Source organism: Crocuta crocuta, unplaced genomic scaffold, assembly GCF_008692635.1.
Source record: "Crocuta crocuta isolate KB4526 unplaced genomic scaffold, BGI_CrCroc_1.0 scaffold228, whole genome shotgun sequence".
NCBI lineage: Eukaryota > Metazoa > Chordata > Mammalia > Carnivora > Hyaenidae > Crocuta > Crocuta crocuta.
The window spans coordinates 2,425,837-2,447,312 of record NW_027532820.1 but is presented as its reverse complement, the minus strand read 5'-3'; the positions used below and the strand labels follow the sequence as shown (position 1 = coordinate 2,447,312).

General features: G+C 36.4%; 1 protein-coding gene across 4 annotated transcripts in view; it reads left to right on the top strand.

The window, feature by feature from the left end:
- Positions 1 to 21,476, top strand: part of LUC7L2 (LUC7 like 2, pre-mRNA splicing factor) — a 56,305-nt gene that overhangs the window by 802 nt on the left and 34,027 nt on the right. The window contains exons 2-4 of one of the 4 annotated variants that reach the window (XM_077781013.1): positions 2,625 to 2,708; positions 12,462 to 12,532; positions 14,122 to 14,216. In XM_077781013.1, the coding sequence (XP_077637139.1) occupies positions 2,671 to 2,708; positions 12,462 to 12,532; positions 14,122 to 14,216 (204 nt within the window). In that variant the 5' untranslated portion in view covers positions 2,625 to 2,670. Of the gene's footprint in view, positions 1 to 2,624; positions 2,709 to 9,546; positions 9,702 to 12,461; positions 12,533 to 14,121; positions 14,217 to 21,476 lie in introns of those variants that run through there. The other 3 variants (XM_077781015.1, XM_077781016.1, XM_077781014.1) reach the window with 3 other exon arrangements.

Sequence of the window (21,476 nt, the reverse complement as noted above, 5' to 3'; positions counted from 1 at the left end):
CAGACGGGGCCTGGAGGCAGAAAGGAGAGTTTGAGATTCAGTGTTGACTTGTCTGGGATGGGGGAGCCCACGTCTCTCTCGGCATGGTGGGGCTTCCCGTCGTGTGGCTGGTTAGGTACCGGTGGACCNCCTGGGCCCAGAGAAAACCTTCACAGTGATCCCAGTCCCAGAAGTGCACTCTCGAGCCCCTCAGAAACAACCATTCTTACGGAAAAATCTGACCCAAACCATGGTTTCTTGAAGTGGGTGTGTTTGGCCCCATTTTGTGAAGAAAAAAAAATGTTATGGCCTGTTTTTTCCGAGAGACCTCCATCTTGTTAGAGAATTTAATAGCAGCTTCGTTCAGTAAATATTGACAAGTCTTGCATGTGCCCCAAATAGAGCTATTTTGAAAATGTGGTGCCCAGTGAAATAGAATTGAGGGAAACAACAATCCTTTTAAGCACTTAGGTTAGGATTTGCGTAGAAAATCAGTAATTGCTGGATATCTTTTTGTCATAAGGAATTTCTAATAAAAACATGAAATGCTGTTGCTTTTTTGGTGATGATAATTAGTAATGTATTCTCAAATTGAGCTCAAATCCATGCTGTTTCCGAGGAAAGGTCTAGTTCAGTATTATCTCTTAACAGCAAACCACTTGCTCATTTTTTTATGTTGCTTGTCTAGGCAGATCGTTTCTTAGCCATTAAAGAAACGATTTTTCCTTGAAAAGTTATTAAAGTTGCTTGACGTAAGAGAAGAGGCACACTCCTCTTTTTTAACAGTTGCTTTTCTGATTTTCCTGAGTACTTTGCAGCAAAATATGTGAGTAGATTAAAAATATATATACTGAATTCATATATTTTTTGCAGTGCATACTGAGTGACTTTCAGTGTTCACATTTGAATTTTAATAAAAACCCACATTGGGAACTTGTCTTCATAGGACGTATAAACAGGTGGAGGTGGCAGACCGATTTGTGGTTGTGTAGGGAGGAGGGGAAGATTGGGAAGGAAATGAATTTTGTATAGTAAACCCTTGAATATTGACATTGATTAAAAATGCCCCCGGAGAAACTTTTACCTGTTCATTTTTCACTTTTAGATAAGAATGGCTATTTTATAACTGCAGCATGTTTCAACATTGCTCCTTTTCCATAATGAAGACAGTGTTGGGAAGAGACCTAATTCAGGATATTGGCTGATAGAACAACTAATTTTTGTAATAAAAATTTGGAAATCATTTAAGATTTTACATGACTTTTAATCCTAGATGGATACCATTTTTGGTACCTTCTGCATGGATTGAATTTTTAATTTTACTGGGAGGGTAGTTGGAGCAAAGTAACTTAATTGCCTGATAAATTTCCAAACTAGGTAGCCAATCTAGTATTGCAAAGCTAAATAGAAAAGTACTTCTCTTTCTATTCCTGTGTGTGTAGACAGCAGAAACATGGGTTTCTTAAAAACCCATTCTGCTTTGTGTACAAATAAACTTACACTTTTCATGTGTCTGTTACTGGATTTTTTTTTGCCTTCAGACTAAGAGGATTTCAAATGAATTCATGTAAACAAGTCCACAATATTATTTAGCTGAAATGACTGGATTTTCACTGCTGTGTTGGGCCAGAAGTAAGAAAGCTACTACTTTCAAGGAAAAGGATTGAATGTTTTTTTAGATATCCAGATTAATTCTTTTATGCATACAAGATAAGAATCAGAACATTCTTTTCCTTCTTACTAGATGATGAGTTTACATATTTCATCTTATGATTCAGGACCTTTAAATAATTAGGATTGTTCTTTTTTAGCATACAGTCAACTTCAAGTTATCCAGGGGTAGGGGAACATGGATACGTTTCTGAATAACACCATATAATTTGAAACCACATAATGGAAAGCTTTGTGTTGGACAAAAGAACAGCTTACAGGGAATGCTGTTGGGTGTCTTTGGCACTAAGAGGTGGAAATGGGGATCCAAGAGGTGGGAGAGAGATGGAAAAGGTAGGTAGGGGAGGGTATTTAATTAAGGCAGCTCTGTCTCTCTCGCTCTCTCATTCTTTTTCTCTCTCTCTTTTGTAAAATCATCCCAGAAACAAACTAAAACAACCAGTCTTCTGGGATAGTGAGACTCAAAGTTCCAGTAAGGCCCTTCAACTCTTAGTGTCCTGTCTCTGAGGGAATCTGAAGTGGCACAAGAGGCCTAGGGCCCTGGGAAAACCTTTCGGTTTCACCTCCCCCTCTCCACCAATAAAAATATTTCTTCCTTCTTTCCCTCCCCCAAATCAGTGTTGATTAGTTCCTTTTTAAACTCCTTGGAGATGGAAGTCTATTAAAAGTAGATCTTACTTTGAGTTACTTAAGTCAGTTAATCATTTAGAGTACCTAATACCTACACTTCATTGAAATTCTCAGAAATAGGAATTTTAGTGTCAGGGAAATGGAGAGGTAATTTTGGAACACTGGGCACTTCCAGAAAGGTCAGTCCTTGGTGAGTGGTGGAAGTGGGGGGCTTCGGACAACCAGAGGGCAGCATGATGGCGCCGGGAGGCTGGGCAGGGGGATGACCAGGAGGTGGGAGAGGAATGCTTAAGGGTGGTGGGAGGGCCAAAGACAAACTTTGCCTTCTTTGCAATTTTGCCTAGGGCCCTGGTGGTGGCAACCGCCTGTGTGCCACTGAAAATCGTGCCGATGCCTGGCATACTGCATAAATGGAAGCAGGGTACCGCGTGAGTTGAAACATTGGTCACACTATATAAAGTTTGTATATGTGAATCAGTGTAACTCATACCCATGTAACTGGGGGTCTGACTGTATTTGGATTTTTCTGATAAGGCATCATGGGCTAAGGAAAAGAGCCCTGGGCTGAGACTCAGGAGACCTGGTTTCTAGCCCCAGCTGTACCTCTAATTATAACTGTGGGTAAGTCACTTAACCTTTTTTGCCTCAAGTAAAATCAATAATTTGTTAAATGGGAAACCAAATAATTTCCTACGTTACCCTCAAGAAGCATTGCAAAATAAGTATATTTTAAGCTTTTTAGAAGAGAGGAACCATAAGTAGATATAAATTAGTATGTTATTTTATCTGAAGTTTGAGATACATTAAACTTTATATAAATACCTTTCTGTTTTAGCTGTTAGCATTAATAGAAGGGAAAGGGATAATTTATTTTCCCTGAACATAGTCCATTTGAATGTAGGGAGGAGCAGCAAAGGAAAATTCGAGCAGCAGTTTGAGAACTGTCTTTGTCACAGTTGGAGGAACTCTGTGTCCTTGCACAGACTGTCGTCATTTTTTGGGAGTTGGGTTAATTGCAGGCATGTCCGTTAGCTAAAGCCCTATTGCCAATACATACAATTTGGTTATAAGTCTCTGACCCCAAAAACGACTGGCAAGGTGCAAGGGATAGGAATTAAAATTGAGGATATGAATTTAGATTATGTCCTAAGTTTAGAAACTAGGGAATTTACAGTAAGCAGTTTTGAGGACTCCATATATTTTAATTACTTACAACCTTTAAATAGCAGAAATAATCTCTGAAAGATTAAAACATGCCAGGAATGGCAATCACCCGTCTCTGTACTACCACACTCCTTACCCGAAACAACCAGTAGACTGTTAGAATGTAGAACCCTGAATAGAATTTTATAGCATCATTAAGTTGCCCATTATTATTAGGAAATGTTTAGGGCAAGTTAAAGCTCTCAGATAATTTTATCTACTTTCGAGGGTAATCTTTCTAACCATAGAATGATGTATTTCCTCAGTTAATAGAGTACATTTAGTCAGAGTTTAATATTTTTGCTCCTATACAGTAGTTTTCTGGAATGTAAAATTAAAAGGACACTACTTATCCTAGGACATAACCAGGAAAATAAAGTTCAGAAAATCATTTACTTGTTCCTAATAGAAGTTTAGTGGTACATAACTGTTGAACCCGTAGGACAGTATGACCTTGCTGCCTTTCTGCAAAATAAATAATTGAATTGAAGATTGAAGTAGTGCTTTCTTCAGTGGATTTTCTTCATAAAATCATTTTTACTGTAATCTGTGTCCCTTGTCATCAACATTGAATTGAGAGCATTTTTTTTTTAAATTTTTTTCATTAGCATAATGAACCATATTTATTTCTTGGTCAGTTGTAAGCCATTCTTCTATTCTCCTTGGATTGTTCATTTTAAGTGAAGGAGGCATAGCCTTTGATGTACAAGCACACATTTTAAAAAATAATGGGGTATATCTTACTCCAGAGCTTGTAAATTCTTTTAACGTAAGAAATTTTAGGAGGAAAAAAAAAAAGATTAAATAGTTAAACATAAGGCTAAATAAGAGTTTTAGTAAATATTTGGCTTCATCAGAGGTCTAGGCATATCAAAATACTGAAATCTCTCAACATTCATACAGTGAATCTGTTTTAAACAAACTTTAACTCATTTTGCATTTTAAACTCTGAATATTTCTGTCTGCAAAACAGCCCAGAAAATAAGAGTAGTATCATTTCATATAATTTTGTATTGTCCTTGGATTATCTATAGCTGTTTAGCTCTCTTCAAGGAAGCCTATGCAAGAGAGCCTATACTCTCTTTTACTTTAGGTAAATAAGTTGAAACCGAAGAAAAATCATTTTGTTTATCGCTGCATAAGCAACATAAGCAGTAAGTAAATGATTTGGTTTGGATAAGATGTCAAACAAGGAGAAATGATGAGCTGCATGTTCAGGATAGGTAGCAGGAACTCAAGGGCAAGTTGATGTTATGGATCATGGTCATTCATTGAGTCAGATGGTGTTCAGTACCAGGTGATTTCATGCACACATTAAAGCTTGAAGTTGCTGAGAGTTCAGGCAAGTGGTGGGGTTAACCAAAGATTGATCACTTTGAACTGAAGGTCACAAAGTGTAGGCAAAACTATGATAAATGAGGCAGATGCTTCTCAAGAATTAAATTCTAGAAAGGTGCGTGAAATGGGTTGAATCCTAAAAGCCCCGGGCTGTTAGTATAGTCTGTGAAGAAATCTCCACTTAATCATTCTTAAGAAGTTGTAGACTAAGAAGATGATGAAAGTTGGGACATTTTGCTGGAGAAAGAATGAGGGACTGAGAGAGGGTATATTTCTGACAGGAGTCTTAAGAATTCAGCACCTGCAGAAAAGTCATTCTGTTCCTTTTGGTTTAAAATCTCATGCGCTAGTAGCTGCTAGGGTAGAAATTGGAAGGCAAGGCCAAAATATTATCAGTTAATCAATATTTATAAGTTTATTGAGGTAATAGAAGTAGTTTGTAAAAACTGAATAAATGTCATTTTGTTGTTTAACATGGGCTAGAGAAAGGAGTCTTTAAAATCTTTTTCTAAAAAAAAACCTCTCACTAGATATTGATCCGTATGTTCTAATTTAGTTGTGAACCATGTGCAGTGATGTTTGACCTGTGTGATTCAACATGAAAAGAATTTAACAAGCTGCCTTTGCTGAGTCTTTTGTCATGTCTCCTGAGTGCATGGTAAATTGTTTTGTTTTACTTTCTTGAGACCTCCGTTTTCTCTTTCAGAGTTAAACTTTCCAAAGTTTTGCCTTTCAGATAAATAGGTTGGATATTTAGTGGATAGTATCTTTGTTATATTTAGTTGTTCACTGTTTCTTTGTTCTGTCCTCCTATTAGATTACACAGTATACCCTTTTCAGTTATATTTTCGGGGATAGTTTAGGTCAGGATTGCCACTGTGGCCCACTTACTTTTTGTAAGGAAAGTTTTATATAAACACAGCCATGCCCGTTTGTGTACATACTGTCTGTGGCTGTTTCGCCTTAAAACAGAGTTGAGTAGCAAGAGACACATGGCTGGCAAGCTTTAACTGTTTGCTCTTTGGCCCTTTAAGAAAAAGCTTATTGATCACTATTCTAGATTAGTGATTTTTAAAATGTGATTCCTAGACTAGCAGTTTTAGTAATACCTGGGAACTTGTTAGAAATACAAATTCTTGGGCCCACCCCAGGCCAACTGACTTTGGGATTGGGACCAGTAATGTGTGATTTAAGAAGCCTTCTACATGACCCTGATGCACATTAAAGTTTCAGAAGCCCTGTTCTAGATAAATGTTTCCCAAATGTTAGTCAGACTACCATGTTGACTATTTTTTACTCTATTTTCTGTTTTTTAATATTTTTTTATTTCAAGTCACTTTCTAAAGTTTAAGTTAGTTTTAAAATGAAAATTCATGTCGGCAGAAAAAGAGTGAGAACAACATGGTATTTAAGAGGTAACTTAGACTCACACAAAAAAGAGATCACTTAAACTGTGTTGTCACTTGTGCTAAACATTAGAACTTGTTAGATGTTAAGCACCAGATGGACTTCATGTACTTTTTAAAACTTAATCATGATAATCACCACTAAATGATTGAGTAATGTTTAAAATGTTGGTGAAATCTTGTTGGGGTGAAATCGTACAACAGCTAAAATCATCTTTTGTACAGATCTCCTACTCTGGAATGAAAATTGTAGTTCATGTGAAAGAAAAAGCTGTTTGAACTGTACATACCCAAGGCCTGAAGCAGAAATAACTGACCAGAAGAAATACATAACCTCTGAGATGGAGCGATCTAGGAGTCCCTAGAGAGGTTCATCTAGACCTCTGGGGTGAAATTACCTCATTTAGTCTCAATTCTTACCTCTCCAGTAGTGTTTTGGTCTATAGTGACCAGTGGTTTTGCAGAATTTCACCAACCTGTTCCACAGTGGGAATGTGAAAAGGTGCCTGGCTACGGGAAAAGTTGCTTGTTAAAGATAACCCCTGGACTAGAACCTGGGGGTGGGGGAGGGGGGGTGGCTGTGGTTTTACATTGTGGACAGGAGAATAGTGGGACATGCTTGCTTAGAAAATAGTGGATTCATCTCAGGTTCTAGAAACCATGTGTTTGTATTTTGAGAAATTCCCATGTTATTTAATTTGCCCCTTATTATTTAGAGGGGTACTTCCCTAGGCATGGTGTTCAGTATATTTATTGGCTGATGTGCTTTAGGGTATAGTAATTGTTGATAGGCATAGAATCTTTCTTTCCTGAGTTGCTGAGTTGCTTTAGTTATTTCTTCCTTTCTTTAGAGATTATGGACATACTTGTTTTATTATCTTTTGTCTCTGCAGTAAAAGTAGTGATCTAAGACTCTAACCTCAGAGGGACTGAAAGTCTAGTAGGGAATGAAGATTTACAGTTAACGTTTATTTTTAAGTGATGAATTCTGTGATGCTAATTATAGGGGCCTATTTTTTTGCAAATACTGTTTAAAAATACAAAAGAATCAGACACTTACAGGAGTAAACAAATGTTATTTTGTATAGTTTCTTCAAATTAAAAAAACAATAAAACATTACAAATGAAGTCCCTTCTCTTCCCCTTTATAGTCACAGTCCTTTACCCAGAGGCAATCCTTGTGAATTTAGTGTATATTCAACGTGACACGGTTTCTGCTGTGTTTTTTCAGTAGTTAGAAGGCTCAGTCTCCTTCATGGTAATCTCTGTTTTTCATTTTAACTTCCTTTATCATTGAGATGTTTGTCACTTCTGTCCTTTGATATTCTCATTTCTTTTCCTTTTTTATTTCTTAACTTCATTATTTTTTGATTTGGGGAGGCTCTGCTTAGCTTTTATAGCGATAGCCAACCAGTGAGAATTTATCTTTTTGGTAAATCAGCCAATCGCTTTTTCTTTGGTTCTTTTCAGCTATTTCTTCATAGCCAGAGATAGCTTTCCTTACTTCTAATTTTGTGCATAGAAAGTTGTGGATGATAGAAGGCACCAGATATCCAGAGTACAAGTGTTACTGTATCAGAATTGCAGCTCTGCAAGTAAGTATCAAAATATAAAATTTAGCAGGCTGCAACTTTTTAATGACTAATTTTTCTTTATGACCTATATCATAATACAAATTCTGTATAATCAACTTCTAGAATTTAATAATTAGGTAACAATTTATTAATAAGGCTTTTCTAATGTGTTAAGATCTTAAGTCTAAAAGGAGAAATCTATTGATGGATTTTATAAAGTATGTATTCTACCATGACCCCTGCCAGTGGCTGAGACTCTGCTTGTGTAATGAGAGAAGATATGGTGGTGGCAGGGGGTGGAATAGAGCCTTTGGAATGTAACTACTTTAGTATTTCTGTTCTCACATTTCCATCACCATTCTGCTAGCTCTTAAATATCCTGCAAGCTCTTTCACCTAATACCAAGGTTATTTCCCTGTCTCATTCTTTATAGTTTGTTACAGGGATTTTTATAGACAAGTAGGCAGGTAGATTTAAAAAGTTATTGTAGCATTATTGATCTTTGATCACATTCGGTAAGAATGAACTTGTTCTAGAGATTTCTTCTGCAGTAGTGGGCATTGCATTTTTTAAATGTAGGGGTTGTCTTGGGGGTTCTGGTAGGGGTAATAGTAGTACTATTTGTGATTATAAGCCTGTAGGACCATGTGAAAAGATGAAGAGGGATAGACTTCCTGAACCATAGAGCGCCCTTACTTTTGCATTTTCTGGGGGAAAGGAAATTGGTTGTTATTTACTTAGTATAATTTTATGAGTTCTGTCAGACAGAAGTGACTTGAAACTACATTTGGGAGGGAGAATGCCATAATTGGTTTTTCCCACTGCCACCTTTGACAGAGTACACTTTCTTTCCTTATGTAATAAATATATTCTTGAAAAGTTTCACATGTATCAAGTCACATTATCTGTTTTCAGAGTATCTGTAATCATAATATGTTAAGACATGGTACAGAGTCATTTTCTAAAACAAATTCTATACTTGGAACTATGTAAACATACAGCGAATTAAACTGAGTGCATTAACAATTACATGGAGTAACAGATTTTTTTAAAAGAATAATAGGAGTTCTTACAGATGAGTTTTAGGCCGAACTCTAAAGGAACAGCAAAGGTAGGTGGGAGAAGTTAGAGTTGATGAGAAACTTCAAGGAGGGTGTAAAAGTAATCAAATTGGTTTTTCAGTGTAGTGGGCACTGTGCAGCAGTAATCATCTGCTTTAACTTCTGAACACAAGGATTTACTGGGACAGGGCAAGTTTCTTCCTGCCCTGGACTAGAAATTGGCTATAGGTCTCTATATAGTTTCTTTGTTACTGTGTGGACTCAGTAGCTAATACAAGAAATGGTGGTGAGAAGGTGAAACATTTCTCTGTGTTTGAGGATTTGAGGGCACAGGAATATAAGAAGCTTTAAGCTTTTGGTTAGATGCTTGTCTTTCTTGCTCTGCTTTCCTTTCACTGAAGGGGTATGGATTTTATTTCAGGGGGAATGTGCCTACTCTGTTCTAAGCCAGTAGTGACATTTGGCCCCTACAAGTGTACCTGTGGGGAGGGCTTTCCCTTTCTGGCCCCATGTATAAACCAGGGGTTGCTTCCATTTGCTTTGTGTATGGTTGAGTTTTATTCTCTCTGGTTTCCCTAAGCTAAGCTCTAAGCTAATTCTATACGAAAGAAATACTAATTAGTTGTTTTTATAAATTGCTTGCCATTAATGCCTGATAATATGCAGTAAAATAAGGATTCTGCATACCATTATATATGTCAAATATTACAGACTTTAAGGTTCTTTTAATTACAATACTAAACTCAGTTCACTTTTGCTTAGCCTTCACAGTTGTTGATCACATAGCATGGTCATCCACTCACAGCTTAAAAAAATACAGGGAGCATCGGAGAGAATGGGTAAAGTAAAATTTTGATGTTTTTAAAATAGCACCTAAATCTATGAAAGTTTATTTGATTTATTGTTTGTATGGNGGGTGGGCATTTTTAAAATAGCATGCACCATGTAAAACGATGTCAGATACGATATAGGCTGAAGTTTTCATTGTTACTAGTACAGTTTAAGACTTAAGTCAGTTTCAGAAAAGGCAGGACCATAAAATAGTGGTGTCGGCATTTACAGTGGGCTTATTTTTCCCTCCCAACAGATTGAAGGGGATTTTTGAGAATAGCAGTATTTGACTACAGTTTGGATAGGAGCCTTCTTTTTAGAGCGGCCTATTGTCATTCCCCAAGTGAAACCCCCTCAGTACCATGTTAGGCCCTGTTAACTTGCTAAGAAACTTTTGAGAGGAATACTAGGCATTCTAGTTTTTATTGTACCCTTGCAATCAGGTGTTCCCAAATACAAATTACAATTCGTGAAACTCATGAAGGGGTTGAATCAGAGAGGTAAAAAAAATTGTTACTCTGAAGTTAATTGCTTGGTAGGAAATAATGACAGAAATCTGATGCTTCCATTCAAATGAAAGGCACTTTGCCTACCAAAGTTCTGAATCAAGTTTCTTATTCTACAAATTTGGCACAGTAGTTCCGTACAGAGCCTAATTAGCGTAGAGGTTATAGGGCAGAGCAACCTCCGTGCTTTTATGGATAGGACACTGTGTTGCTGTTAACTCAAATTACTTGATCTAATCTCTGCCTCATAATTTTTAAACAATTTTTTCTTTGTTTACATACTAAAAATCTAGATTAAAGAAAAATGAAAAAATTAAGAAATCAGATATTACCCACAAAATATTCTGGCCCCAACGTTGCTATTCCCTTACATGCAGCCATTTGCCAAAGTGAAGGAAGACTTGCCGTGTTTACCATTCCCTAAGCCTTTCTGTCTCTATAAGCTTTCTCAGAGATAATACTCCAGTTTGGAATGTTGTTCTTCTTCCCTGTGGTTTAAGTCCTATCTTTTCTTTAAATTTTGGCTTCTGCTTTTTGCACAAAGCCTTTTCTAACCTCTCCATCCTTGGTGGCCATTCTATAGAGTCTTAGAATTCCTGAAGTACTACTGTTAGTGACACCCATTTGGCACTTGGGTCACGCTACCTTTATTTATGACTTGTTAAATGTCCTGTTTCTCTCTCAGAATCATGGACTCCTTGAGGGTAGAGAGTTTGTAATTATATGCCTATTTGCAACCCCATTGACTAGCACAGAGGAGATATGTTCAGTAATAAGTTTGATTCTGATTTGGATCCAGTGTTAGTGTAAGAGGGTTATTGTTTTTCATAACTGAGGTTATTTTTATGTGAATATAGGCCCAGAAGATCCACAGATAAAGTATATTGAATTCATAAAGTAATTCTTTGTATTCAAAGATTTGATTCATAATTGTTTTCTGTTAATTGTAATGTGCCTCCCCCGCCCCCCCAAATGGGAGCTGTTTTACCTAGTTTCTTTTGAAAAACATGGTTTGGGCCAGATACCTTGACAGAAACCAAAATTACCAGTATTTTTATTTTTAAAATTCTTTGTTGACTTAGCCAAATTATACTTCCATGGCATATGTCCACATAAATTAATTGAATACTGCATGGTAGTGTAACCAGTTTATTTTAAAATAATAACCTTAATCGCTTCTCAGCCTTTTGGCTAAGATCAAGTGTAAAATATTAACCTTAAGACTCTTAAGTAAAGCTTTAAAAATACCAATAAATACTTAGTTGCTAGTCCTTCAGGATATTTCTGTATCTCATATTATTAGGGGTTCTATTTCATTGTCTTAAAGGTTTCTGTAATGTATAGGCTGATATTTGATAGCTGTATTTATTGTGTTTGCAGTTATCAAATGTTTATAGAGCAACCGTTCTTAGGCAGTGGGAAGTTACTTTAAAACACTTTTTGGCATTCATAGAAATAGATTCTTTTCATAAAAGCTCATCAGGGATAATGTTTGCTAAATTCATATTTGGAATTGTTTATATTTTATCTGATAGCTGTGTCTTCAGGGCACATATATCTTAATATTAGACTTAATATTGTGATTTCTGAAGCAAAAATAGTCGCCCTAATTCACAAATGTTTGATTAGTAAAAGTCCTAAGAACCTTGGTTTTATTCTAAAGTTTGGTTTATAATAATCTTGAGCCATTAGTTTGACATAGCGTTGAAACCATACTCTTGCTTCATACTAAAAAGCTTAGATATTGTAGCAGGGAGAGTCCTAGATATGTAAGGGCTTTTTTCTACTTAAAACAAACCAACTACATGATCTTTAAGTTTCTTAATATAATTTAGGTAGAGATTTTAAATAAGACAGTTTTTCTTACATGACAGTAACCAAAAAATGTCTAATATATAGCATTGCCATTCTGGTGCAAGTTTACTTATCATAGTACCATTCCAGTGTGAACTTAGGCCTTCACCAAAGTCTCAATGAGGTAAGATTTTTAAAACATTTTTAAAAAACCCCAGTTGGCCCACAGACCATTTCCTGTAGAATTCCAGCATTGGACCTTTTCCTGTGGTCAATCATATTCTTTTGTAGGGTTACACTTGTTAAGACAGTATTTTGAAAAATAAAACACCCTGATTTTGTTCACTTTTGTTTTCATATACAAGAATCTTTACAGTCTACATGTACTTCTAGATGCTGTATTGAAATTGCTGGCAGAGTCTATTCTATACAGACTGAACAATCTGGCCCCTTGTTTTATTTGTAAAGGTTCAATGTATCTATGCCTGCCTACTTCAATCTGCAAGGGAGTGTCAGAAAGGCCCCGCATTCGCCGAGCCGTGAGTTATCACTAACTTTTCAGATGTGTTAATGAATGTGGAACAAAAGCAGTTGTGTTTAAAAGGAAAAAAGGACCATCAAAATAACCTTTATTATAGTAGCAGGCTCGTGAACACTAAATGATTTATTCCAAATTGTGGTGTCAAAAATAACCTACTTTAACTAGAGACTAGCCTCTAGAAAACCTATTGTTGAACTACTCTGAAGCTATCATCGTAGCTATAAATTACTTTTCTTAAATTTAATATACCTTGATTGCAATTAGAATGTTAAGTCTTTTTAACAGTTAAAACAATTTGAACAAAATCTTACCCCACCTAAAAATGACATATTTAGTTGACTGCATTAAGCTCTTCAAATAAAACCATGTGAAAGGGGGTAATGGCTTAACCCTTTTGTTATTCACATGTAAAAAACAAATTAAATAATTGAACCACTTCCTAGATGAGTGTTTGGAGTGCCCCAGGCATTACATGAAGTACAGAAGTTTTTATAATTTCTTTTGGTACCAACAGTTCTTGCTTCAGTAATTCATCAGTAGGTTTTCATTCATCAATGATGATACCAATTTAAGGCTAAAATAAAACACATTTCTTAGGGCTTATCATTCTACATAGAGGAAACATCCTTAAGAGTTTTTTTTTTTCCCCCAAAGAGATTCTAAGCAAAAAAATTGTAACTAACATCTGTATTTTGTTATTAGAGTTAGTTACCTTTCTTTTTCTTAGACTCTTTAAAATATGAGTTAGATAGGCCTATTTGATTAGCAGGTTGGATGCTTCTGTTGCTTAGGAGGTATATTGTGTTATATGAAGACAATAAATTTAAATGTATCCAGTTTGGCCATATATAGCACAGACCACCTAAAACTTGAAGGTATGGTACCTTTGGAGGCATTAAAGTTAACGCCTAAGTTTCATTTAGGCAATGTGCCTTTGTTTGACTGGTGTGTAAGTCCTTCTTCCAGGTTTGTACACTCTTAAACACGCTATTCTACCCTCTCTAACTCATCCCAGCAGCAAATGGGAGACTTCAGCTGGAACAAAATAGTGGAAGAAATGGCGTCTGGGGTTCAGTGGGGATTCGCAGTGTGTATGCAATGTTTGCAAGATTATTTTTATGTTTTTCAATTAATGTAAATAATTTCAAAATAAATCTATGCTTAGTATCAAGTAGGGAACATCGTATACCAGTAGAAACTCTCCTAGTGGGTCTGCTGCAAGTCGCTTAACCTCTTGGGGCCTCATTTTCCTCATCTGCAGTTTAAAGGTTTAAAGGAGTTGGACTCGATAATCTTTAAAGTCCATTCCTGCTCTGTACCCTATGCTTTTCTGAAGTACTCTATTTAACAATGCATTGCTTTCCCACTTTGACTATTTGAGTTACATTTGCAGTACACATACTGCAACTGCATGTCTAAAATAGTGTTTTTATGGGATATTATATAAAAAACTAATCCCTCTTGAGCTGATTTATAAATATATGTGTGTATAGCCACACAGAAAAAGCTAGTGATAGTAGGGCTCTCAGAAAGTAAACATTTTCCAGTTGTCTAACCTTGAATGTTATTAACTTTCCTATATTACAGGAGATACTACTCGCCAACGAATCAAATTCAGTGATGACAGAGTGTGCAAGAGTCACCTTCTCAACTGTTGCCCCCATGATGTCCTCTCTGGAACTGTACGTATTTATTAAATCTATTGTTGGATTATTGGTATCCTTCAAAATGAACTACTTGATAAAGACTTAATTCCTCGTCAGGTTATTATGCAGTGTTTTTTTAAAACACTGTTACAGGAAGGATTTGCATCCCTTACATTGTTTATTTGGGTTTCCCATCTGCAAAAATGGGATTCCTCCCAAAAGTAATTGCTGGGCTTTATCATTTTTTCTATTCTTCAGAGCAATGTTTGGAAAAGCATTTCTTATTTGGAATATAGAGGCAATTACTACAGTAGAGTTGCACTTGTAGCTCCAAAATAATACAAATGATTTTTAAAATAGTTTTCTTTATCATTGAGCAGAGTAGACTTTTATCCAAAGCATTATATGTTAAGATCTGTGCACATTATATTGTGGAAATCATAGTGGGGAAAACATACTGGTAAATACTTAAGTTCACATAGCTTAGTTTGCTAGTAGGGTTGTCACTTAAATTCATTCTATATTGCTGACTTCTAATACTGTAAAAGCTCACTTAATTTAGATTCTATACCTAGTGATATTGGTTGACCTTGGAGTATCATCATTTTAATTTGAAAGATAAACCAAATAATGATGGACCTATTTAAATGGAACAAAGGATCTGATTTCCTGACTTGATTTGGTTGAAATGGTTACTCTCAGTAAGAGCTTCCCTTCTCTGGCTACATGTGATGGCAGAGGGGGGCTAGTAGGCACTAAACATTTAGCTGGCTTTATTTCTCATTTGCTTGAAATGATGAAAAGCTTTCTGCTTCCAGTTTCAGAAGTGATGAGTTCCTGTAGTTAAATTAGTCTGAATGGTTTCTTCTTGATAGGAAGAATTAAATACCTCTAACAGATAGATATCAAGGCATATACAGTAGGAAACACTTTTGTCTTATTCCAGTAGGAAAGACTGTGGAAACTGTATCATGTTAAAAGGAAAAAAAGAGCCTACATTTAAAAACATACATAACATTTGAAATTTTTTTAAGTATAATAATATAAGGCAAGAAATCAGATTCTGAGCACTTGAATTAGAACGATGACAGATCATTAACCCTCACATCTACTGTTCAGAGTTTCCATAATGTATTTTCTACTGCGCTGTATAACATTTGAAAAGTGAAAAATTGATAATTATCTGTAATATCCTTTGGTTCTCCATTACTGTTGTAGTAAATTTAACAAAGTCATTTTATGTAATGGCTAAATTAATCACTTCAAATAGTTTTTGAGAACAGGATTACCAAAGTGACAGATTTAGTTTGTTTATTTTTTTTAAGACTTAAAACCAGCCGTAACAAGACTTGGACATAGTATTATATTCTTCAGATATGCCATTAATAAGAATCTGAGATCATCGTTGTGCTTTACATTTTATAATGTACATACGCAATTATGCTCATTTCTTAAAACTATTTTGTGAGGTATGTGATTCACAGTCAGCCTTAATGAGAGTAGGTGAGTTGTTCAAAATCACATAGTTCTGTTGATTTAAAGTAAAACTGAGACCAAAACCAAATTTTATTCAGCATGTTTTCTACTCTAAAGAATACTTAATTTTTCATTATGTTAAATAAAAAAGATGAGTTTTTTTGTAAAGTTCTTGGACTTTTTTTGTAAAGTTCTTGCCTGGTAGCTTTATAAGATGCACATTTTCTCAAATGTTAACATCTGTGAAATACATTTTTTAAGTTGATGATAGAAAAAATATGAATTGGTTACTTTTTCTTTTGGTACAGAATTGAATGGTGAGGCTTAAAATTGATGGTGCCTGGGTTATATTAAAAACAGTTAACAAAAGCCCTTCTACAGGTATTTGAGAGGGAAACTCTGGATGGAAATACCTCATTTTGTCAGTGTAATAGACAAGAGATTGTCTTCTGTAAGGATTAGATTAAGTAGTTGTGAACCTCTTTAAGAATTTAATCTGAACTTTATAGATTGGCTGTAGGACTTTGTGAGAATACAGGGTTATCATAGAGTGGTCTCCTTGAGAACTCAAAACTACTCATAGTGTGACTTTCTCGTGACCCTTATTAGGAAGAAGAGCTATTTATAACAGTTCATCCTGTGCACAGATGGTTTGTAATTACAGAGTTATGACTTCTTTAGCAACCAGCCTCTGTAGAACAACTCCTTTTCTGGGGTAGTGTAACAGTTCATACCTCTTTACATTGAAATGGCTGTATCACTTTTTCTCCTTCCTTCCTCCCTCCCTCCCTCCCTCCTCTTTCTTAACAGATTAGATGAAAAGAACTGAATTGTAACTGCTTATTTTATAATGTTTTTTCTTTGTTGTATGACAGAAAAGTTTGCCTTTTTCCTCACATCTGCCACTTCCAGCAGAATATGACTCAGCAATATTCTAGATTATTTAGCAGAAGAATACACAGAAATGTCTTCTCATTTGAAGACAATGCCTTCTTTTTGAAGGTGGAGAGAGTGATTTCTAAAAATGTACTCATAACTGACTATTAGAATGGAATATTTTTGGAATTGAGTTTGGTGAAAATGCTCTGTAACATTCTACCTTTCAGTAGTCTGATACTTTGGTATAACTAATTCATAAGCTAATAGGAGGTCACATGTACAACAGAGAATCAAAATAATTGTATATGTGTATTTGGTTTGTGATTTTTAAAGAAGCGTGACTTTCTTTATAACTGAGGAAGCTGCTTTATTTCAGAGGCTTGGGTTATTTTCCTGTTCTTCTATAATATTGTCTTGTTTTAGTCTCATTCATTGCCTCCTGTATGCACACTTGGATTCTTCCTGTTCTAGTCACTGTGCAAACAGTAGGCAGCATCTGCTTTCAGATCAGGCAGAACAGAAAAAACTAAACAAAATTGTCCTTTTTCCCTGGAAACATTATTTCTGGTACATACCTTCCCTGAAGAAAGAGAAGTAGATTGAAGTGCTTAAAAAATGCCTTTCAATCTGGTTCCTTGTGATCTGGGGAAAAAGATGTTTAGTAGTAATAATTTATGTAAAAGCATTAAATCTAAAGCAGAGATGGTAACAGAAGCTTGAAATTAAGATCTACTGAGATGAAAATGTACACACTCATGATGTGCCGGTCCTAAAATCGGAAATGGCCACTACTAATTATGGCCTTCATCATAGTACAGTTGTAGGATTGACAGGCCTTCATGATTATAGGAGAAGGTTGTTATTTCATAGATGGGGAAAATTAAGGATCAGAGAAGTTGTGCTTGTCAGATGTCTGACAGAGAATTACAGAAATACATAGGAGTCTTAAGTTATTTAAATCTACTTTTAAAAATGTTTCTGTTAACGCTTTAGATAGCGCATTTACTTAAGGCAGTGACTTTCAGATGTTTCTGAAACGTCCTTGGAGGCATTTCGTACGCTAAGAGCATGGGGACAGGCCAGTCTTTATTTCAACTAGAATTTTACACATTTTAAGTATGGGATTTTCCATGAAATTTTAAGAAAAGAGATTCTACTGCTCAGAAATGGAATTTTTAAAAATGTTTTATTTGATTTTTGAGAGAGAGAGACAGACAGACAAACAGTGTGAGCAGGAGAGGGTCAGAGAAATGGGAGACACAGAATCTGAAGACAGGCTCCAGGCTCTGAGCTGTCAGCACAGAGCCTGACGCAGGGCTCTAACCTATGAACTGTGAGATCATGACCAGAGCCGAAGTCGGACGCTCAATCGACTGAGCCACCCAGGAGCCCTGAGAAATGGAATTTAAAGTTTAAAGTTGAGAAATACTAAGAGACAGGGATAAAGTAAATATTTTCTCTGCCTTTTTAAAGTGATGAGGATTATTTTCAAAAAATTTGAGTTGATTTATTAGTGCCCTAGGTTCTGGGGCTTTTTTTTTTTAATGTTTATTTCTTTTGAGAGAGAGCATGCATGTGAGTGGCGGAGGGAGAGCAAGAGAGAATACACAAGCAAGCTCCACACTGTCAGTGCAGAGCCCAAAACCGGGCCTCGATCCCCATGAGCCACAAGGTCATGACCTGAGCCGCAGTCAGGAGTTAGACGCTTAAATCCCTGAGCCACCCAGGCGCCCCTATCTTAAGTGTAGTTTTTACTAATTGAAACTCCTTTATTGCTTCTCTGAACGATTGTGTTGAAGGTCTGGTCTAAAATCAGTTACTTGGATACATACAAACCTGAACTTTAAAACTGCTGCAGTCTTTGCTAGTACATATGTAAGAGACCCATGAAAGTATGGAGAAGAAGAATAAGTGATAAGAAAGAAACCACAAAATTTTCTCAACCAGCCACTAGAATGTAAGTTTCATTATAAGAGCAGGAATGTTTTGTTGAGTGCTGTGTCCCCAGCATCTAGAACACTGTCCCTCCACTGTGTTGAATAATCTACCCAAAGTAGAATACCAGATAAACCTGTTACAGAACTAACTTGAGTTTGAAAAATTAACTGTTGTTAGTGGGAAATGTGTTAACTTGTAAACTCATAAGGAACTGGAGAGTATCTTGGGTTTGTTGAGCTGCTTATCAGAATAGGACAGCAGTAGTTCCACATGCAGATGTGAAAAAATTGGTCTGTAGATATGTTAAATAACCACAAATAGTTTGTTTACGGCTGCTTTGGCATTTAAAAAAATTTTTTTAACGTTTGTTTATTTTTGAGAGAGAGAGAGACAGACATGCACGCACGAGGGAGGAGAGGGGTAGAGAGAGAGGGAGACACAGAAGCTGAAGCAGGCCCCAGGCTCTGAGCTGTCAGCACAAAGCCTGGTGCAGGGCCCAAACCCACAAACTGAGATCATGACCTGAGCCGAAGTCGGATGCCTAACAGACTGAACCACCCAGGCGCCCCTGCTTTGGTATTTTTTTTTAACAATTGCTTTTTGCCTCAGCCCACATTATGTACTTACTTCTTTCTTTCTTTTTTTTCTTAATTTACGTGACACCCAATTTGCAAAAATGCCAGTTTTTGCAGCCTAGGTTTTACCAGTTTTGGCTTTTGAAGTTTATTATATATAATGTCTATTTGCAAGTTCATTGTTTGTGTTTTCTTTCTGTCAGTTTGTTAAAGAAAAGTATGCAGTTTTTCTTCTCATACTATTGCAAAAATGTGCATTCCTTTAACAAGCACTTGAAGAGACTGCCTAAACCAAAAATGCCTTGGTGCCCAGGAAGTCAGAGGCATGTTAAAAGCTTCCCACTGAATAATTAAAACTTTAAAAACCAAGTTCTCAGGGCACCTGGGTGGCTCAGCTTGTTAAGCGTCTGACTTAGGCTCAGATCATGATCTCACGGTTTGTGGGTTTGAGCCTCATGTTGGGCTCTGTGCTGACAGCTAGCTCAGAGCCTGGAGCCTGTTTCAGATTCTGTGTTTCCCTCTTTCTGACCCTCCCCTGCTCACAGTGTCTGTCTGTCTGTCTGTCTCTCTCTCTCTCTCTCTCAGAAATTAAAAAATAAAAACAAAGTTCTCAATATTGTTTATAGTATGCTGGCAAATTAGCATATGAATATCCTGAACTATTCAATTTGGTGTACATACATACTTTGCAAACAACCATTTTTTTCATATTGAATAATATTGGAGTCATTCCTTCTATATACTTATTATACCTGAGGCTTATTGAAGTGAGTTTTTTAACGTGACCCAGAGATCATGTATTCTAGAATCTTGTTCTCGTTTAGTATGTTTTTAGTTTAAGTTACTCAGCAAATTTGTCTGTTACTTAGATTAATGGTTAAATACAAATACACATTTGACCCCTGAACAGCTGAGCTCCAGGTCTAGGGGTACTGAGCCCTTTGCAGGCATAAATCCCAAAAACTAAACTACTGATACCCTGTTGTTGACTGGAAACCTTACCAATAATATTAACAGTCTGTTGGCAATATTTTGCATGTATTATATATACTGTATTCTTAAATAAAGTGAGAAAAAATATTAATAAAATCATAAGGAAAATACATTTACAGTACATATTACAAGAAATCTGCATATAAGTGGACCTTTGGCAGTTCAAATCCAGGTTTTTCAAGGGTCAACTGTACATGTAGATAAGATGAACCGCAGTGTTGATCAGTCTTTATAAGTGAAATGACAGATTAACTTCTATAATGAATCAGTCTGAGGGAAGAATCTTTTTTAATTAAAAAATTTTTTTTTGATGTTTTGTGTTTTTTTTTTAATTTTTTAATTTTTATTTATTTCTAGGAGAGAGAGAGAGAGACAGCATGAGCAGGGGAGGGTCAGAGAGAGGGAGATACAGACTCTGAAACAGGCTCCAGGCTCTGAGCTGGCAGTCAGCACAGAGCCCGACGCGGGGCTCGAACCGCGAGATCATGACCTAAGCGAAAGTCGGACGCTTAACCGACTAAGCCACCCAGGCGCCCCTTTAATGTTTATTTTTGAGAGAGAGCACAAGAAGGGGAGGGGCAGAGAGAAAGGGAGACACAGACTCAGAAGCAGACTCCAGGCTCTGAGCCGTCAGCATAGAGCCCAGTGCAGGGCTTAAACCCATGAACCGTAAGATCATGACCTAAGCCGGAGTCAGCACTCAACAGACTGAGTCACCTCAGTGCCCCCTTTTTAACTTCTATAATAGAAAATTCCCACTATAAATAAAAGAATTGTGTAATGAATTTTATGTACTCATACAGCAGCTTCAATAAATCTTTTACCACATAGTTGCCTTATTTATAATCACTTATGTCCTTTTGTTTTTTTGAAGCAAATTTTAAATCTTGGACTTACCTGACAGATGAGTCTTGAAACAGTGTTAAGGAGTAAAGACCCATTAACTCCCAAGGAGTGTATAATGAGATCTGAAAGTCGTTGTGGAAGCAGGTGGTTTTGAGGGCACCCGGGTGGCTTAGTCAGTTAAGCGTCTGGCTCCGGCTTGGGTCATGGTCTCACAGCTTGTGGGTTCGAGCCCCATGTTGGACTCTGCGATGATAGCTTAAAGCCTGAAGCCTGCTTTGTTTGGAATCTGTCTCCCTCTCTCTCTGCCCCTCCCTCGCTCATGCTGTCTGTCTCTTTCTCAAAATAAACATCATTTTTTTTTTTATGAGATTGATTTTCATAGCTTGGTACATAGTTAGCATATTTTAGTGTCACCTCTTTTTTTTTTTTTTCAATTGTTGTCAATAATGCTTATTACCTGAGAACCTCGAATCATCCTCCCAAGCATTTCCTGAATTTGTCAGGTCTGTTTTATTTTAGAGATCTGTAGTTTCGTAAACTGTGTTTTAGCAAGTCTGAGGAAACCAGTGTGTCTTTGAAGCTATTTAAT